Source organism: Salmo salar, chromosome 16 (genome assembly GCF_965601325.2).
Source record: "Salmo salar chromosome 16, fSalSal1, whole genome shotgun sequence".
Taxonomy (NCBI): Eukaryota; Metazoa; Chordata; class Actinopteri; order Salmoniformes; family Salmonidae; genus Salmo; species Salmo salar.
The window spans coordinates 81119854-81141418 of record NC_138306.1 but is presented as its reverse complement, the minus strand read 5'-3'; the positions used below and the strand labels follow the sequence as shown (position 1 = coordinate 81141418).

Here is a 21565-nt window from a genome sequence, read left to right as displayed (position 1 = left end):
GATCGGCCTGTGAATTAGCCTGTGAAAGTATGTGTTAATTTTGGTCAAGGACAAATTATTATGGTAGAAATGAGTGCCTAGATAATAATAATAATACATTTCATTTATAAAGTGCTTTTCATCGAAAGACAATCTCTAAGTGCCACAGTATTTATATAATAACCTTATTATAATATTATAATAATAACCATAGATTCTCGTTTCATCAGACAGAAACCGCATCTTCCTACCTGTGTTAAATCCATTGTGTCAGTTGATAATGTGGTTCATGTCATTTGAAAGTGTGTCCAAGAGTCAGTGTGTCTGGCTTCAGTTTATTTTTTATATTGTACCATTTCCAATCCCGTGTGTAATTCTTGGAAAGTGAAGTAGGATAGGCTTACTGTTCCCTACCAATGGCAGTGGTTGTTGGGCGGAGTTAACGTTCAGTACAACCCCCCCCCCCCCTCCCCAATAATAGAAGATTCCATCCAGTAAGCATCATAGAGGATAGCCATGTCTGCTGTCAGCTAATGGTTCACACAATCTATTCTGTCTGATCAGTTCAAGTAGCCCAACGACAGGGTTACCGTGCCAAGTTTCAACAGTCACCAGACATGGCTTTAGTAGGAGTTAGAGCTTCATACCACAGGATTCTTTACCAGATAGAGCTTCTACTACCTGCTAAACTGAGACCCATTTACAACCATCCTGCAGGTAAGGACTTGATCAATATTACAGCATCAGGTCCTACTAACCTGGCTGTCTCTGTATCACTGTCCTCATGGTGTCTATTGGTTCATGTCTCCTCATGGTGTCTATTGGTTCATGTCTCCTCCCTGTTGTTTATTGGTTCATGTCTCCTCCCTGTTGTTTATTGGTTCATGTCTCCTCCCTGTTGTCTATTGGTTCATGTCTCCTCCCTGTTGTTTATTGGTTCATGTCTCCTCCCTGTTGTCTATTGGTTCATGGCTCCTCCCTGTTGTCTATTGGTTCATGTCTCCCCCCTGTTGTTTATTGGTTCATGTCTCCTCCCTGTTGTTTATTGGTTCATGTCTCCTCCCTGTTGTCTATTGGTTCATGTCTCCTCCCTGTTGTTTATTGGTTCATGTCTCCTCCCTGTTGTCTATTGGTTCATGTCTCCTCCCTGTTGTTTATTGGTTCATGTCTCCTCCCTGTTGTCTATTGGTTCATGTCTCCTCCCTGTTGTTTATTGGTTCATGTCTCCTCCCTGTTGTCTATTGGTTCATGTCTCCTCCCTGTTGTCTATTGGTTCATGTCTCCTCCCTGTTGTTTATTGGTTCATGTCTCCCCCCTGTTGTTTATTGGTTCATGTCTCCTCCCTGTTGTCTATTGGTTCATGTCTCCTCCCTGTTGTTTATTGGTTCATGTCTCCTCCCTGTTGTCTATTGGTTCATGTCTCCTCCCTGTTGTTTATTGGTTCATGTCTCCTCCCTGTTGTCTATTGGTTCATGTCTCCTCCCTGTTGTCTATTGGTTCATGTCTCCTCCCTGTTGTTTATTGGTTCATGTCTCCTCCCTGTTGTCTATTGGTTCATGTCTCCTCCCTGTTGTTTATTGGTTCATGTCTCCCCCCTGTTGTCTATTGGTTCATGTCTCCTCCCTGTTGTTTATTGGTTCATGTCTCCCCCCTGTTGTTTATTGGTTCATGTCTCCTCCCTGTTGTCTATTGGTTCATGTCTCCTCCCTGTTGTTTATTGGTTCATGTCTCCCCCCTGTTGTTTATTGGTTCATGTCTCCTCCCTGTTGTCTATTGGTTCATGTCTCCTCATGGTGTCTATTGATTCATGGCTCCTCCCTGTTGTCTATTGGTTCATGTCTCCTCCCTGTTGTCTATTGATTCATGTCTCCTCCCTGTTGTCTGATAATTTATCATTATCACCTCTGGATGTATTCTACTCTTCTATTTGGTAAATAAGAGTGATGTTCAATATAGTGGGACTGTGACTGTCACTAACCTCACTGTTATGAAGTACATTATCTAATGGACAAAATAATGAGTTAACTTACAGTAGCAGTGTATTGGGGTTGGTGAATGGACCCTTGGTCACGAGTGACCTCTGTGATGGGGTCATCGTCAATGGAGCAAACATAGTTTTATTATAGTAGTGTTGGAATTGTTTCAATGTGACAGGAGGAGTGTGTAGCTGATTATAATGAATTATAATAATTAATGAGGACAAACAGTCTTGATGCTGCCCAGTCTGTCTGTCACATGCAAACTATCTGAACGTTGATGAGCTAGTACACAGGGCTCTTCTTCCAGCCCTGGGGAGATAACAGAGACGGACTGGTCATAGGGCAATTCTGGCAAATGCCAGATGGGCTGGTCAATCTTTAGCCTGGTGGGCCTGTCAAAATGGTGGGTTTTGCCAAAATTATAATTATTTGGCTAATATCTGGGGTCTCAAGGGAAAAAATGGGCCTGTGTGTTAGAAATGCTTGGGACGATTTCTGGTCCCAGTCCGTCCCTATAGAAGAGTGGTAATGTGTCTTGAAGGGGGTACACAGAAGGTTGTTCCAAGCAGGGGTTCTCCATTCCGGGTTCTGGGATGCTGTTAATATCAAAATAGGTTGGCACCATGATAAAGCAGAGGGAAGTCAGTATGAGATGTAAAAGCACAGCACATTAATAACAACTTATAGTTGATAAAACAACCAGCCTAGCTATCAAATAGACAAGAGAAGGAAAGTATATGAATGGACAATAGGTGGGTAACTAAATGACGTGCATGCCACTACATGCTGGCACTCTTCAATAAATTATCGCCCTTGGCAAGTTTTCAATTGGCAAGGCATTGAAGTACAGGCAGTGGAAGGAGGACAGAGACAAGCTGAGGGCACGAGAATGACAACAGGTGGAATTATCTAGGAAAGGATTTAACCAGTAACTTTCAATGTCGCCTCATCTTAAAACGTTTACTACAACGAATCAGGTAGCAAAGTTTAATGCTTGACAACTTCTGTCACTTCACAGAAAGTCTGAGGCCTACTGGTTCAATTGGCATATCATTTTACTGTGGAATCAACCAACTTTTTGCACAAAACTAAATGTCACATAAATCACTGTAACGTTATGTATTCAACACAGCTGTCATTGCTAACCTTATAATAATTAACCTTAATAATTAAACCACATTTTGTTTCGTCTATAGGTCCAAAGACAGTTTTCTTCTGGGCACCAGTGTGTAAGTGGGTAAGTGTTAAAAGATTTGCAGCGAAGCAGTTTACAGGGATCTTATAGTGTTTTGAGGGTTCTGAGAGTTTAGAGAGTTTTTAGAGGGTTCTGAGAGTGTTTAGAGGGATCTGAGAGTGTTTAGAGGGTTCTGAGAGTGTTTAGAGGGTTCAGAGAGTGTTTAGAGGGTTCTGAGAGTGTTTAGAGGGATCTGAGAGTGTTTAGAGGGATCTGAGAGTGTTTAGAGGGTTCTGAGAGTGTTTAGAGGGTTCAGAGAGTGTTTAGAGGGTTCTGAGAGTGTTTAGAGGGATCTGAGAGTGTTTAGAGGGTTCTGAGAGTGTTGTGAGGGTTCTGAGAGTGTTAGAGGATCTGAGAGTGTTTAGAGGGTTCTGAGAGTGTTTAGAGGGTTCTGAGAGTGTTTAGAGGGTTCTGAGAGTGTTTAGAGGGATCTGAGAGTGTTTAGAGGGATCTTAGAGTGTTTGGAGGGATCTGAGAGTGTTTAGAGGGTTCAGAGAGTGTTTACAGGGTTCTGAGAGTGTTTTGAGGGCTCTGAGAGTGTTTAGAGGGTTCTGAGAGTGTTTAGAGGGATCTGAGAGTGTTTAGAGGGTTCTGAGAGTGTTTAGAGGGATCTGAGAGTGTTTACAGGGTTCTGAGAGTGTTTAGAGGGTTCTGAGAGTGTTTAGAGGGTTCAGAGAGTGTTTAGAGGGATCTGAGAGTGTTTAGAGGGTTCAGAGAGTGTTTAGAGGGTTCTGAGAGTGTTTAGAGGGATCTGAGAGTGTTTACAGGGTTCTGAGAGTGTTTAGAGGGATCTGAGAGTGTTTAGAGGGATCTGAGAGTGTTTAGAGGGTTCTGAGAGTGTTTTGAGGGTTCTGAGAGTGTTTAGAGGGTTCTGAGAGTGTTTAGAGGGATCTGAGAGTGTTTAGAGGGTTCAGAGAGTGTTTACAGGGTTCTGAGAGTGTTTAGAGGGTTCTGAGAGTGTTTAGAGGGTTCTGAGAGTGTTTTGAGGGTTTGGAGAGTTTAACATTTTGGTCATTGAGCAGACACTCTTATACTGAGTGCATACAGTTTTGTATTGGTCCCTCATGGGAATCGAACCCATATCCCTGGCGTTGCAACGGCATGCTCTGTCAACTGAGCCACACAGGAAATTAAGACTGCACAGAGGCAGCATACATGTCACGATCGCTGTCTTCAAACTCCCTATCGTAAATAAGCCAAGGCGCAGTGTGCATGGAATTCCACATCCTTTAATGAAGTGAAACAAAAAAAAACAGAACAGAAAGGAAACAAAACGTGACGTTCTGGGCTGCTCAAAAACAAGATCCCACAATCACAGTGGGAAAAAGGGCTGCCTAAGTATGATCCCCAATCAGAGACAACGATAGACAGCTGCCTCTGATTGGGGACCATACCCAGCCAAACAAAGAAATAAGAAAACTAGATTGCCCACCCAAATCACACCCTGACCTGACCTGACCAAATAGAGATATAGAAAGGCTCTCTATGGTCAGGGCGTGACAATACAGGAACTCATAGGAAGCAATTGCATGTAAGAGTGGACATGGGAGTTAATAATAATTAATTAGTAATGCCTGACCTGTGTCTACAAATTCCTTTCTGTCACGTGAACTGATTGAGGTCGCTTCTAGACAATGAAGTCACATTTTATAAGCTCCTGTCTGCTGCCTCGGTCTAATCTTAATATCCCATACAGTTAATGTTCCACTCTCCGACCTGCCAAACGATGTGTTATATAATGGTCCTATGATGTAGTACACATATGCACGGTTGTGTGACACCTCTCTCTCTCTCTCTCTCTCTCTCTCTCTCTCTCTCACTCTCTCTCTCTGTTTCTCCCTGTTTCTCTCTCTCTCTCTCTCTCTCTGTTTCTCTCTGTTTCTCTCTCTCTCTCTCTCTCTCTGTTTCTCTCTCTCTCTGTTTCTCTCTCTCTCTGTTTCTCTCTGTTTCTCTCTCTCTCTCTCTCTCTCTCTCTCTCTCTCTCTCTCTCTCTCTCTCTCTCTCTCTCTCTGTTTCTCTCTCTCTGTTTCTCTCTCTCTCTCTCTCTCTGTCTCTTTCTACAGGGTCTGGTTTTTGCGGGTCTGGCTGATAGGACCCGACCAGCTGATAAACTGAGTCTCTCTCAGTCTGGAGTACTCATGACTACAGGTAATGGAGCAATGAGGACAGAGAGGACAGGAAGTGTGTGTTTGTGTGTGTGTTGTGTGTGTGCCAGTGCATGTGCATGCGTGTGTGCGAGTGTGTGAATGCGTGCGTGCGAGTGTGTACATGCATGTGTGTGTGCGAGTGTGTACATGAGTGCATATGAGAGTGTGCGTAGCTTGATGACCTTTCAGATGAACAGTTCACTGATAGAATTACTGGCATGGATTCAGACATGATGGCATGGAACTTTCACACCTGCCCCTGCATCATGGGTTTTGCATTGCTGCTTTGTAAAAGCCCCACTGACTGTTAACAAGGACTGTAACGGTATGTCACTGTGTGATAGCACTGTCCTTAAATGACACAAGATGACCCGTGCCTGTTTGAGACTACTCTATCTCAGACTATTTTCAATTAGAGATGATAATCGTGTTTTGGTCCTCGGATACGGCTAGTTACAAACCACTACTGGACGTTTTCCACAACGTGATGTCATTAGCTGTTGATTTGTGTTAAGGTATGGAGTTAGGTAGTGCACAGGGCATAGTTATACAATCCATTTCCCACTTCCAAACCCATCCCTAGGTGGCAGCAGCAACTGGGTCAGGTGCTAGGCTGTGCTAGCCAGGTGTTACTCTGGGCATCTTTTGGGCTTGCCTTTGTATTTTCCTTTATGTAAATATTTATTTTGGTCACCATCACTTGAACCAACAATAACCTGCTTGGGCTGGCCGACCACCAAGTCTCACCAGAGCTAGCCCTGATCCTGGTCAGATGTCTCCTAGCCGGTACCCTCACATACAACACTGACTAGCCCTGATCCTGGTCAGATGTCTCCTAGCCGGTACCCTCACCTACAACACTGACTAGCCCCGATCCTGGTCAGATGTCTCCTAGCCGGTACCCTCACCTACAGCACTGACTAGCCCTGATCCTGGTCAGATGTCTCCTAGCCGGTACCCTCACATACAACACTGACTAGCCCTGATCCTGGTCAGATGTCTCCTAGCCGGTACCCTCACCTACAGCACTGACTAGCCCTGATCCTGGTCAGATGTCTCCTAGCCGGTACCCTCACATACAACACTGACTAGCCCTGATCCTGGTCAGATGTCTCCTAGCCGGTACCCTCACCTACAACACTGACTAGCCCCGATCCTGGTCAGATGTCTCCTAGCCGGTACCCTCACCTACAGCACTGACTAGCCCTGATCCTGGTCAGATGTCTCCTAGCCGGTACCCTCACATACAACACTGACTAGCCCTGATCCTGGTCAGATGTCTCCTAGCCGGTACCCTCACATACAACACTGACTAGCCCTGATCCTGGTCAGATGTCTCCTAGCCGGTACCCTCACCTACAACACTGACTAGCCCTGATCCTGGTCAGATGTCTCCTAGCCGGTACCCTCACCTACAACACTGACTAGCCCTGATCCTGGTCAGATGTCTCCTAGCCGGTACCCTCACCTACAACACTGACTAGCCCTGATCCTGGTCAGATGTCTCCTAGCCGGTACCCCCACATACAACACTGACTAGCCCGGATCCTGGTCAGATGTCTCCTAGCCGGTACCCTCACATACAACACTGACTAGCCCTGATCCTGGTCAGATGTCTCCTAGATGGTACCCTCACATACAACACTGACTAGCCCTGATCCTGGTCTCCTAGCCGGTACCCTCACCTACAACACTGACTAGCCCTGATCCTGGTCAGATGTCTCCTAGCCGGTACCCCCACATACAACACTGACTAGCCCTGATCCTGGTCAGATGTCTCCTAGCCGGTACCCTCACCTACAACACTGACTAGCCCTGATCCTGGTCAGATGTCTCCTAGCCGGTACCCCCACATACAACACTGACTAGCCCTGATCCTGGTCTCCTAGCCGGTACCCCCACATACAACACTGACTAGCCCTGATCCTGGTCAGATGTCTCCTAGCCGGTACCCTCACATACAACACTGACTAGCCCTGATCCTGGTCAGATGTCTCCTAGCCGGTACCCTCACCTACAACACTGACTAGCCCTGATCCTGGTCAGATGTCTCCTAGCCGGTACCCTCACCTACAACACTGACTAGCCCTGATCCTGGTCAGATGTCTCCTAGCCGGTACCCGAACCTACAACACTGACTAGCCCTGATCCTGGTCAGATGTCTCCTAGCCGGTACCCGAACCTACAACACTGACTAGCCCTGATCCTGGTCAGATGTCTCCTAGCCGGTACCCTCACCTACAACACTGACTAGCCCCGATCCTGGTCAGATGTCTCCTAGCCGGTACCCTCACCTACAGCACTGACTAGCCCTGATCCTGGTCAGATGTCTCCTAGCCGGTACCCTCACATACAACACTGACTAGCCCTGATCCTGGTCAGATGTCTCCTAGCCGGTACCCTCACATACAACACTGACTAGCCCTGATCCTGGTCAGATGTCTCCTAGCCGGTACCCTCACCTACAACACTGACTAGCCCCGATCCTGGTCAGATGTCTCCTAGCCGGTACCCTCACCTACAGCACTGACTAGCCCTGATCCTGGTCAGATGTCTCCTAGCCGGTACCCTCACATACAACACTGACTAGCCCTGATCCTGGTCAGATGTCTCCTAGCCGGTACCCTCACATACAACACTGACTAGCCCTGATCCTGGTCAGATGTCTCCTAGCCGGTACCCTCACCTACAACACTGACTAGCCCTGATCCTGGTCAGATGTCTCCTAGCCGGTACCCTCACCTACAACACTGACTAGCCCTGATCCTGGTCAGATGTCTCCTAGCCGGTACCCTCACCTACAACACTGACTAGCCCTGATCCTGGTCAGATGTCTCCTAGCCGGTACCCCCACATACAACACTGACTAGCCCTGATCCTGGTCAGATGTCTCCTAGCCGGTACCCTCACATACAACACTGACTAGCCCTGATCCTGGTCAGATGTCTCCTAGATGGTACCCTCACATACAACACTGACTAGCCCTGATCCTGGTCTCCTAGCCGGTACCCCCACATACAACACTGACTAGCCCTGATCCTGGTCAGATGTTTCCTAGCCGGTACCCTCACATACAACACTGACTAGCCCTGATCCTGGTCAGATGTCTCCTAGCCGGTACCCTCACCTACAACACTGACTAGCCCTGATCCTGGTCAGATGTCTCCTAGCCGGTACCCCCACATACAACACTGACTAGCCCTGGTCCTGGTCAGATGTCTCCTAGCCGGTACCCTCACCTACAACACTGACTAGCCCTGATCCTGGTCAGATGTCTCCTAGCCGGTACCCCCACATACAACACTGACTAGCCCTGATCCTGGTCAGATGTCTCCTAGCCGGTACCCTTACATACAACACTGACTAGCCCTGATCCTGGTCTCCTAGCCGGTACCCCCACATACAACACTGACTAGCCCTGATCCTGGTCAGATGTCTCCTAGCCGGTACCCTCACATACAACACTGACTAGCCCTGATCCGGGTCAGATGTCTCCTAGCCGGTACCCTCACATACAACACTGACTAGCCCTGATCCTGGTCAGATGTCTCCTAGCCGGTACCCTCACCTACAACACTGACTAGCCCTGATCCTGGTCAGATGTCTCCTAGCCGGTACCCGAACCTACAACACTGACTAGCCCTGATCCTGGTCAGATGTCTCCTAGCCGGTACCCTCACCTACAACACTGACTAGCCCTGATCCTGGTCAGATGTCTCCTAGCCGGTACCCTCACCTACAACACTGACTAGCCCTGATCCTGGTCAGATGTCTCCTAGCCGGTACCCCCACATACAACACTGACTAGCCCTGATCCTGGTCAGATGTCTCCTAGCCGGTACCCTCACCTACAGCACTGACTAGCCCTGATCCTGGTCAGATGTCTCCTAGCCGGTACCCTCACCTACAGCACTGACTAGCCCGGATCCTGGTCAGATGTCTCCTAGCCGGTACCCTCACATACAACACTGACTAGCCCGGATCCTGGTCAGATGTCTCCTAGCCGGTACCCCCACATACAACACTGACTAGCCCGGATCCTGGTCAGATGTCTCCTAGCCGGTACCCTCACAAACAACACTGACACACTCTTAGCCCTGAAAATTATGAGAAAAGTAGGAAAAGCTAATATTGGATTTTTATACGCATTATGCAACAGTAACACATTTCTGAAGCAGAAACAACATTCAGATGCTCCAACTTTACCTGTCCCTTTACCTGTCCCTTTACCTGTCTCTCCACTATTTTACAGGTGTTATTTGGTCCAGATGGTCCCTGGTCATCATTCCCAAGAATTGGTTTCTGTTTTGTTGCAAGTGTTTTCTTGGTGCGTCAGGAGCCACCCAACTCTTTAGAATCTGGATGTGGGTGGAACAGACAGTTCGATACAGAGCTACACACCAGCTTGTACCCTGCAATTTTACATACATTCAATTTGATTTGATATCTGTGGGCCCTTTTCAATCAAACCATATTAGGGGGGATAAATCATAATAATTTGTCAATGTACTGTATGTCAGTCATTGTCTGACAACAGGCTTGTTAAATACACAGTACCACTCTGAAGGGCAAAATGTGCTTGGTCACACATTTATGACAGCTAGTGACGCTGTCCTTGGGCTTTGCCTTCTTTGTTGTGGTTTAAACCAGGCACATTATATGCCAAGCCTTCTGCCCTTGTGTTTTTCCTGTCAACTGAGTGATATAACCACAGAGATACATGTAGATCCTCTGAGTGATATAACCACAGAGATAAATGTAGATCCTCTGAGTGATATAACCACAGAGATAAATGTAGATCCTCTGAGTGATATAACCACAGAGATAAATGTAGATCCTCTGAGTGATATAACCACAGAGATAAATGTAGATCCTCTGAGTGATATAACCACAGAGATAAATGTAGATCCTCTGAGTGATATAACCACAGAGATAAATGTAGATCCTCTGAGTGATATTACCACAGAGATAAATGTAGATCCTCTGAGTGATATAACCACAGAGATAAATGTAGATCCTCTGAGTGATATATCCACAGAGATAAATGTAGATCCTCTGAGTGATATAACCACAGAGATAAATGTAGATCCTCTGAGTGATATAACCACAGAGATAAATGTAGATCCTCTGAGTGATATATCCACAGAGATAAATGTAGATCCTCTGAGTGATATAACCACAGAGATAAATGTAGATCCTCTGAGTGATATAACCACAGAGATAAATGTAGATCCTCTGAGTGATATAACCACAGAGATAAATGTAGATCCTCTGAGTGATATAACCACAGAGATAAATGTAGATCCTGTTCTGTCTCTATGGATACAACACTAAATAAGTCTGTGGTGTCTACTGCTTTGGAAAGCGCATTTGGCAGAATTAGCTAACCGGCCCTGAAAGTTGTATTTATTTCTGTGAGATCACTAGACTACAGTCCATATCATACAATTTGTTACTCTATGACTACTTGTCTTTCATTTGGTTACACTTTAAATTCAGAGATATGAATACATTTATAAAGTCTGCCAGGGTCCTTTTCTGAATGTAAAGGATAGCATGCCTGCCAACTTGTCTTTGCACTCTGAGACCTATGATTAGTCTGTTTGAACCTTTACTTTGGTTTGTTAAGGTCGGAGGTCAACCCTGTCCCTCTGTGTTTCTAGGTACCAACAGGAAGTAAAGAAGCAACAAGAAGCAGAGGCTGCTGAACTTAAAGTAAAGCAGTTAGCAGAGGCCCATCCATTGTTGGATTATTTAGAACTAGCGACACTAACTAACTAGTGGATCTGATTAACTTGATTAAATGCAATTTCATCTTTGAGGACTTCAACCACCACAGAATCTTCCAAGTCAATAACACCCCTCCCTCTGCAAAGCACAATTCATGCTGTTAATAAGTATGAGGTGATGATGTGAGGATGACAGCACGTCTGCGTGAGGATGATGGTAAAAGATTAGTAAAAGGTAAGATTAGGCATGGAAACATAAACATTTACAAATTCACACAACACTTTAAAGATGGTGAATGTTTGAGTCTGATGATGGTTAATGTTGTCTTTTTCAACGGTAACACTTTGTTTTAGCCTTTTACCTCTTAGTCTGATTTTAGGACGTTGTGGTATGTATATATGTATTGAAAATAAATTCTACATTTTGGATAAAACTGTTCCTGACTTGAAGAAACCCTTCTCATGTGCATGAGGTTATTAATGGCCAACTTGATCATAAGCTAAGTTAAAAGATAAACGTGGCTTCTTCAGTTTATTGTTTACGTTGTGTCTTTGCCATGTACAGTCCACAATCACATGTGGTGCGCGTTCAGTACGACACAACGTTTTGGAACGTTCAGATAGAAATATGTAATATTGAACAAACATGCTTCTCTGACATGTAGACAACAGTTGGCAACTAAACGTGGTCCTGTTTTCTAGGATTTGCAAAATGGGTGGGCTCATAGTGTGGGCTAACTCTCCCTACCAATGGCAGTGGGTTTGGGGCGGGGTTTATATTTCAGTACCGCCCCTGACACTCCTTCATAATAGATTAGGCACTACGGGTAGATGAGCCTGCTTTCTGTATTCTAGTTAGTATAGCCAATCAATGACAGGGTGTACTACTGCTACAATACAGCATATACTATTTCTTTATTTTGAACTGTCGGTACCAAGTTCAACAAAGGTAGGAAATAAAACTCCAGTCTCCAGACATGGCTTTAGTGTGAGTTAGAGCTTCATACCACAGGATTCTAAACCAGATGGAGCTTCTACTACCTGCTAAACTGAGACCTTTCTACAACCATCCAGCAGGTAAGGACATCATTATTATCAGGCTCACCTCAACCTGAGAGGTGTGCCCCCGTGACCACAAAACAATTTTGGACCCCCTTGTGGCCCCCCTAAATGTGGAGTATGAAATAATTTTTACATAACAAATTTTTGCTATCATTCTTTTTTTACATCCGTTATTAGACAGTGGCAACGATGATGATTATGAACATGGTCTTTTGATTGCTAATGCCTGCAATGCAGTGAAGAAAACAATATGACAACAATAATGTCTAATGTAACTGGCCCCTCTAACAGTACAACTGGCCCCAGCTTGGCCCCCCCAGTTGAAATGGTCTAGAACCGCCACTGGTCGGGACTATATCTTGTGGAAGGATGAAATAGTATGAATAAATTAATAAAAAATAAGAAGTCGAGAGCCGGCAAACGTGCCAATATATACTCCAAACACCGGCTTCAAGGGATTACCATCATATTCAAATAATGATTGACACATTTTCATTAAAAACTTTATTTTCATTAATTTATTCATACTATTGCATCCTTCCACAAGATATAGTCCCGAAACAAATCTAGGGTTGCTACCCAAGCCGGCTGGTCGTTGGTTCTATCGGTTTGGTTGCCAGAGACGCGACCAAGTCGTTAAGTATGCTCTCTCTAATTCTCTCTTTCTCTCTTTCTTTCTTTCTCTGTGAATTTATGAACGCACCCTTAACCGGCTGGAATGCGGTTTTTAACAATCAGCATTCAGGATTAGAGCCACCCACTGTATACCTATGGATAATTCTGGATAAGAATTCTCCCATTAATTCTGGATAAAATCTACCATTTGGCACAGCAATTGACTGTTGGGGGAGGGGTGTTGGAGTGATGTTAAAAACACTTTCAAAAAAGGAGAAACAGATTACTATAATTTACTGACAAACAAGAGCATTAAACATTTGTATCAGCAGAAATAGATAAATGGTCATATGAACTAGTGCTCTTTAGCATATGAATGAGTGCTCTAAACTTAGATTGAGTTGAAACCTGAGTTAAAACCTGAGTTGAAACCTACAGTAGCAGAGCATGGACTTTGGATGGGGACTTGGTCAGTACTAGTCAGTCCTAGACTAGCAAACCATGTGCAACCTTGACATTGAGGTTATCTTAAATGGAGCACACATCGTTTTATTACAGCTGTGTTGGTATAGCATCCACGTCAGTCTGTAGCTGAATTTAACTTAGAGGTGAATAAGGACAAACAGTGTTGATGCTGCTATTCTGAATGCTGATGAGGGAGTACACAGGGCTCTTCTCTCAGCCCTGGGGAGCTTGGGCTGAACTATAACAGTGTGTTCATGTGGCTTGAAGGGGGTAGACAGAAGGTTGTTCCAATCAGTGGTCCTCAATTCCTGGTTCATGGGATATTGTTAATTAATATCAAAATAGTTTGGGAGCATAATGATACAGAGATGAGATTAAAATCATAACGAAGATTAAAAGCAAAGCAATTAAGCAAAACCAAGTTAATATAGTTGATAAAACAACCAGCCTAGCTATCAAATAGACAAGAGAAGGGAACACTGAATGGATAATATGTGTGAAGCTTAGTGACGTTCAACCACCATGTTTAGCACTCTTCAGTAAATTATAGCCCTTGGCAAGTTTTCAATTGGCAAGAAGAGAGCAGGAGAATAACAGTTGTTAAAACCATAGGAAGATACTGATTCCAGTCACTTTCAGTTTCACTTTATCTCTCTATTTCATCTTTATATTTCACTCCACAACAACAAATCAAATGATTTCACAGTTTAATGCTGCACAACATTTATCTATTTCTGGAACGTTTTCATGCCTAACTGCTTTGGCATATCCAACTCAGACGTCAATTCAACATCTATTCCACATTGGTTCAACTTAAATTCATTGAAATGACGTGGAAACAACGTTGATTCAACCAGTGGGTGCCCAGTGTGATCTCTTTGTTGCGGTATCAACCAACTGTTTACACAAAACTAACGCTCACATGAATCATTGTGATCTTGTGTAATTGTACTCAACTTTCATTCATAACCTTTCTAAATAAACACTGATATGTTTCCCTTTGTAGGCCCAAAGACAGTCTTCTTCTGGGCACCAATGTGTAAATGGGTAAGAGTTGATATCTTTAACAAGTGTCTCATGTGCTGGACATCTTCTAATGGTGCTAAAAGTAAGCATGGCTGTGATTCTCTCTCTTTATCTCTCTCTACAGGGCCTGGTTATGGTTGGCATGGCTGATATGACACGGTCAGCTGATAAACTGAGTCTCTCTCAGTCTGGAGTACTCTTGACTACAGGTAATGAACATTGTGGGAAAGTGGGGAAAGACAATATTTGACATTTACATCCACTATACAACAGTAACAAATTCCTGAAGCTGAAAACATTCAGATGCTCCAACTTTACCTGTCTCTTTACCTGTCTTTTTACCTATCTTTTTACCTGTCTCGTCCCCGCTATTTTCCAGGTGTTATTTGGTCCCGATATTCTCTTGTCATTATTCCAAAGAACTGGGGTCTCTTTTTTGTCAACGGTTTTCTTGGATTGTCAGGAGCCACCCAACTTGTTAGAATCTGGATGTGAGTGGGACACAGAGCTATGCAAACTGACATGCATGGCATTCAATCAAACCCTATAAGGAGAAAGAAAGGGAAATAAAAACAAAATTCTGATGGTGTGTATGTCAATCAATGCCATTGTCTGACAATAACATTGTTAATAGATATACAGTACTGCTTTGCAGGGCAAAGTGTGTTTGGTCAAAAACAGATTCATTTATGACAGTCCATTGTCCTTGGACATGGTGTCTATACCAGTTTGGAACTTTTTACAGACACATTTTTTTGTTGGCAAACTGGTCCTGAGAGTTGTATTTTGCAAGATTACTTAAGTTCATATAAAACAAATGTTACTCTATAACCATGGTCATTATCTTTCATTTGTTTACACTTTAAAAAACAGTGGGCTACATTGATCTATCAGGGTCCTTTTCTGAATGTAAAGGATAGCATGCCTGTCAACTTGTCTTTGCTCTCTGAGACCTATGATTAGTCTGTTTGAACCTTTACTTTGGTTTGTTAAGGTCGGAGGTCAACCCTGTCCCTCTGTGTTTCTAGGTACCAACAGGAAGTAAAGAAGCAACAGGACGAGAAGGCCCAGATCTCCATCATATAACCCACGCACACACACACACACACACACACACACACACACACACAGACACACGCACACACACACACACACACACACACACACACACGCACACGCACACGCACACGCACGCGCACGCACACACACTTGTATTTCATTTCTTCATGTCTTAATCCATTTTTATGCAAAGTCTGTAAAGTCAACCCTCAACAGTCACTAACACAGGTCTGATATACAGTACATATCACAGGTCTTATATACAGTACATATCACAGGTCTTATATACAGTACATATCACAGGTCTGATATACAGTACATATCACAGGTCTTATATACAGTACATATCACAGGTCTTATATACAGTACATATCACAGGTCTTATATACAGTACATATCACAGGTCTTATATACAGTACATATCACAGGTCTTATATACAGTACATATCACAGGTCTTATATACAGTACATATCACAGGTCTGATATACAGTACATATCACAGGTCTTATATACAGTACATATCACAGGTCTGATATACAGTACATATCACAGGTCTTATATACAGTACATATCACAGGTCTTATATACAGTACATATCACAGGTCTGATATACAGTACATATCACAGGTCTTATATACAGTACATATCACAGGTCTTATATACAGTACATATCACAGGTCTTATATACAGTACATATCACAGGTGGCCGGTTGCAACTTAATTTGGGAGGGCTGAATCATAGTAATGTCTGGAACGGAATACATGGAATTTCCATGGGTACCATGTGTTTGATATGTGTTTGATATGATATGTATATAACCAGGCCCTATATAACCAGCCACTATATTCTAATAGGCCTAATGAATATATAGGAATTTACATTCCTTCCTTTTTTGTGTTAGAATTATTTTGAGACCAAGGAAATATCTGATTTTGGCTTGAACTCTCAATATTTGTAATAGATTTGTGCCCTTAAATATTTACTTAGTATTATGTGCAAATTTAATACAGTTGTTTGTAGGATTACATAATTGTTGTAATTTAAATAAAATAATGTGTTTATGAAAGCTGTATCTGTAAAATCGTTTGTTTTCTGTAGTAAAAATGTTACAACCTTGTAGGCCTACAGGCCAGATGAAGTAAAGATTCAGCTGTTTTGATAAGGACTAACTTTTCATTGCTTTACTTGTTCTTCATTTATATTTTATTCACATGTTTGTCATATTTTACAATACAATACAAAACATTACATTATAAACCTTTTGAACAGAGATAGCAATAGAACCCTGATATGGTCTATGATTTTTTTGTTTTGTTGTGCATTCTGTGTGGCCCTGGCCTCACCCATCTCGTCGGCAGTGTATTAGCGCCACCATGTGGCAATTTGGCAAACTACAGTGCAGGACAGGAAAAGAGAAAATGTTTTACCTTCAGTTTATTTACAATACATAGCTACAAAGAAAAGCAAGGATGCAGTATGAAACCAGCGCTCTCTTACAATACCACGTATCTATAACGTAACTAGCTTCTCCAAAAAATACCTAGCCAAATATCCCAATATCGCAAGGGATATCTATACCATTGTTACCGCCAGCTACATGCACAGTCACGGTGGCCGAGAGGTTAAGGCGTTGGACTCGAAATCCAATGGGGTTTCCCCGCACAGGTTCGAATCCTGTTCGTGACGATTGTTCACTTTTAGTATTTGCAGTTGTATTAAAGAAAACATACGTCAAGTATATCGACAAAAGCAATTTCTGCTTATATAGGCTTATTTGGATTTCGCAATAGCTATATGGAGAATTTATGCTTTATTATGGGGGAATGAGCTCTGAACGTAACACGCCCCCTTGATAATCATGTGTTTTTCTCGTCTCCCTAATTTTGACAGCTGTAAATTCATTAGAACCTGATTTGAACGATTTCCACCATCTCTCTTCTCTCGCTTCAGTGACTTTAATCAAATATGTCCGCCATTGTGCCAAACGATGCTCAATTCTTGATAAAAGTTGGGATTGAAGAATTTAAATGTAATCTTTATCGTGTTGGAAATGGGTGAGTGGTGAATGACAGTAAAATGTTTGTTTTATTAAAAAAATGCTGTGTTTTATTTGGTGATCAATGAATGCAAACTTTGTTCACTCTCTCCTTCCCTCCACCTGAAGGGTAACTAAAACAAAGAATGGGCATGAGGTTCGCTCCTGCAAGTTGGGGATCATTTCCTCATTATTTTCTCCCTCTCCTCCACCCCCATCTTTCTTCAGTCTCATCCTGCCTTTTTCTGCTCTATCCCCCATCTTTCTTCAGTCTCATCCTGCCTTTTTCTGCTCTATCCCCCATCTTTCTTCAGTCTCATCCTGCCTTTTTCCGCTCTCTCCTTCATGCAAACCTTCTCTACCTCTCTCCTGTAAAGTGGGATAATTGCTCTCTTCCACCCTCCCTTTCTATTCTACTCCCTCTCCCTCTCCTGTCAGGTGGCTGATAAGAGTGGGTGCATCACCCTGTCTGTGTGGGACGAGGTGGGTGGACTCATCCAGCCAGGAGACATCCTCCGCCTCACACGAGGGTATCTATCTATCTATCTATCTATCTATCTATCTATCTAGTCATTTATTTTGTTCTGTCTCTCTGACAATTATGTCATTATGACAATATACATTGTTGTAATGATGTGCAAATAGTTAAAGTAAAAAAGGGAAAATAAATCAACATAAATATGGGTTGTATTTACAATGGTGTTTGTTCTTCACTGGTTGCTCTTTTCTTGTGGCAACAGGAATATTGCTGCTGTGATGGCACACTGAGGTATTTCACCCAATAGATATGGGAGTTTATCAAAGTTGGATTTGTTTTCGAGTTCTTTGTGGGTCTGCGTTATGAGAGAAATATGTGTCTCTAATATGGTCATACGTTTGAAAAGGAGGTTAGGAAGTGCAGCTCAGTGTCTCTCTCTGTCGTCTGTCTGTTTCTCTCTCTCATCAGCTATGCATCCCTGTGGAAGGGCTGTCTGACTCTCTACACAGGCAGAGGAGGAGACCTGCAGAAGATAGGAGAGTAAGACACACAAACGGTTGACTTGGATGCTAATGTGTTGTAGATTTAGTTAAGTATTGATCTGTGTTGTATTGTAGTTTTTGCATGGTCTTCTCTGAGGTGCCAAACTTTAGTGAACCAAACCCAGAGGTACTGGCCCAGGCCAACAGGCCGGTGAGTACACACACCAGAATGATCTATACATTTTATTATACATGTTATTTTCTACATCTCCCCTCCTCCCCATCACCTCTCCCTTTCTCTCTGTTCATCTCATCCTCCTCTCTCCAGTCTAAAGTTGAGTCCCAGAACAGTTCTTCTGTCAGTCAAAGCTCCACCCCCTCAGTCCCCACCCTCACATACTCTTCCAATGGATGCTCTCCGCTCTCCCGGAATCCAACCTATGGGAGCACAGAACAGCAGACTGGGCGAGGCACTGGAGGTAATGGCACCGACCCCAAGCCCACAGTATCTATGGGCAACAGCAGGGACCCACGGCAAGGGCTAAAGAGGAAATTACACTGGTTTCAAACCAGCACGGATCTTGGGCCTAGCGCTATTTTTATTTAGCTAATTAAATCATTTTTGTTAACATGGTCATTTTCTAAGGAAGATAACCAAATGTGTAACATGTTAACATTCATAAATAAATCCTAACTAAAAGATTTTGGGGGTTTGAAGTAAAGTTACTCAACTGTTTCAACACGTCCATACAGGCAGATAGCCTGCTCCCCTTTCATTTGCAGTAGGTAGAAGTTGTTTCTTGGAAAGAGGCAAAAAAGAATGAGACCAGGTTAGAGGACTTTCTCTTTAATATTTCTGGAACACTGCAGATTCTAGAGGATGCATGTGAGAAAGTGTCCTTACATAGAGAAACACCCTACCACACACATCCAAGAGGGATAGAGGGCCGAGTTCTCAGATGAATCTACTCCCAAAGCACACTGAGTGAGACCCAGTCCAGAACCCCAGTCCTGAAGGTTCTGGACCATGGAAAAAGGCCTTGTGTCCACAAGACCTTCCTGTATAAAGTCCACTTCTACAAGCCAGTTAGAAACAGTTCAGTCCTATCATAGAACTCATTGACTATCTCTGTGACTCCTGTCCTTCATCCTTCCACTTACACCGAGTGTACTAAACATTAAGAACACCTTCATATTGAGTTGCAGCAACCCCTTATGCCCCCCAGAACCAATTAGTCGGGGCATGGACTCTACAAGGTGTCAAAAGCGTTCCACGGGAATGCTGGCACATGTTAACTCCAATGCTTCCCACAGTCGTGTCAAGTTGGCTGGATGTCATTGGGGTGGTAGACCATACTTGATACACACAGGAAACTGTTGAGTGTGAAAAACCCAGTAGTGTTACAGTTCTTGACACCTGGACCTACCACCATACCCTGTTCAAAGGCACTTCAATATTCTGTAACACAAAGGCTCCTGCAGTCAGACAACTTAACTGTGGTGCAGGATTTCCTTTCTATTCAGAGTAAAGTTATGTCCCAGCTAGTCTGCTATTGACTTCCTGTTTATAAGCCTGGTCCCCTGCCCAAGACCAATGGTATGTCCTTCCTAATTCTGCCAAGACTAAAAATTAAACTGAAAGTCTGTCAATGTGGGTGGAGACAGTCTTTCTGTAGTAGCCAGAAGGTTTTTCATTCGGTTGGTTTGCAAAGACAACGGACAAATACAGACCGAGTGCCTGAGAGAAGTTTGAGGTGTTAGCTGCTAACGATTGCTCCACGATCAGCTACAGACACATATCCATACTGGTTTGAGAGGATTTCACTTTTAACAACTGTTCTCAGACCAGTCATGCTTGATGAGGGTGTACGCTATGAGGCCCTATCAGTGGCAATGGGAGCCACGGTGAGGCCCTTGTCCGAATTTCAGAGGAACAACCCTGCAAGACACCTGAAAACCTTTTGACTGTGGAAGGCTTTCTCATCGGTTCTGTCCTGGGCGTCACCTCTCTCCTGCAGTGGCTCAACCCTGTCTCATGGTTGACATGGGGGTTATCAGTGCTTTTCTTCAGCGAGGACAAACGCAAGGCAACCAACACCAAACTCTTCGTGGATGAGGAAAAATTCTTTGATAGGAAGTTTGATTATGACTTCACCGACGTTTCCGACTCTGAGAGTTTTGTGAGAGGCGATGAGGGTTACAAGAGACCGTGTGGATGGAAACGGATCGCGTTGAAGGTTCTGGACAAATACGGAGATAACACATGGCTCGGTCCAAACGGGATTTGGACATACTCGGTTCCCGGGGAGTGGCCAGTGTCATGTCACGGTACCAGCGAGGACGGGGCTTAAGCCATCATCCAGTCCACTATAAAGTAGGAGATGGGCAGCTCTACGGGCGAGGGATCTACTCCACTCCTGACCTCAGCCAAGCCAGCGGCTACGCTAGAGACTTTGTGTCGACGACAAACGGGAAAACCTACAGGATGGTCCTTCAGAAGCGTATCAACCCAACCCAACGGAAGATCTGTAAGAGAGTTGACTACTGGCTTGTTCCAGTTAATGACGGCACATCTGAGGAAGAAGGGATGAGGATTGTGGAGCGCTCCATCCGCCCCTATGGGATTCTACTGAAGATGTGAAGGGACGTGTGATAAGAGAAGGTAAACCAAAGTCATAGGGAAGGTGTCAATTGCATACTCCTCGCGTCCTGTCTCGTATCTTTCTCAAAACCCCTTGCATGAGAAAGCCAGAGTTCCTTCTCCTCCATTTGGTTTTGAGGAGACAAGGAGTATGCAATTGAGATCTTCCCATATAGAGACTTTAGAGCAGGAGGCCATGCTGCTTCTCTTTCAGAAAGAATAGCCTTTTGAAGGAGTTAGATGATATATTACATCAATGTTTATTTAACGTATGTGTTCACTATATTTTCTACAATGCATCTATTTCTCTAGTTAATGGTGTGACATTAATTGTGCACCTTGTTAGGTGTGAGTTCAAATGTTTCTTTCGTTCAGTGATCTGCCATCATTTCTGCTTTTTCCTTTTTTATTATATGATTTTAAATGTATTATTATTTTGTTTCACCATACACTTTTATTGACCTTTTTGTTAGCTTCTGTTTTAGATTCCTCTAGAAAATAAAACTAGTGCCAACAGATCTGTCCCTGCAACATGTTTTACTGAACTTCTGCTGTTTGAACACAGGAGGGCAGCACACAGTTTCTCAGGGTATTCATTCTCAGCTGTGAGGAAGTGGATTATTTTATAAAGT

General features: G+C 43.6%; 2 protein-coding genes, 1 non-coding gene and 1 pseudogene across 3 annotated transcripts; all 4 read left to right on the top strand.

Annotated features, from left to right (window-relative positions):
* The first annotated feature begins 596 nt into the window (after nucleotides 1-596).
* LOC123727768 (mitochondrial pyruvate carrier 2) lies at nucleotides 597-11047 on the top strand. Its single transcript, XM_082962426.1, has 5 exons — nucleotides 597-696; nucleotides 3155-3195; nucleotides 5256-5340; nucleotides 9592-9746; nucleotides 11003-11047. Exons 1-5 carry the CDS (start codon nucleotides 597-599, stop codon nucleotides 11045-11047), a joined length of 426 nt encoding a protein of 141 aa, XP_082818552.1.
* Nucleotides 11048-11936: 889 nt separating this feature from the next.
* On the top strand, nucleotides 11937-16363 carry LOC106574970 (mitochondrial pyruvate carrier 2-like). The gene is made up of 5 exons (XM_014151105.3): nucleotides 11937-12145; nucleotides 14217-14257; nucleotides 14361-14445; nucleotides 14616-14727; nucleotides 15265-16363. Exons 1-5 carry the CDS (start codon nucleotides 12094-12096, stop codon nucleotides 15320-15322), a joined length of 348 nt encoding a protein of 115 aa, XP_014006580.1. The 5' UTR covers nucleotides 11937-12093; the 3' UTR covers nucleotides 15323-16363.
* Nucleotides 16364-16901: 538 nt separating this feature from the next.
* On the top strand, nucleotides 16902-16983 carry trnas-cga (transfer RNA serine (anticodon CGA)). Its single transcript has one exon. It is a non-coding gene; the product is annotated as a tRNA-Ser (tRNA).
* A 495-nt stretch (nucleotides 16984-17478) lies between these two features.
* Nucleotides 17479-21331, top strand: LOC145861053 (uncharacterized; annotated as a pseudogene).
* Nucleotides 21332-21565: the final 234 nt, after the last annotated feature.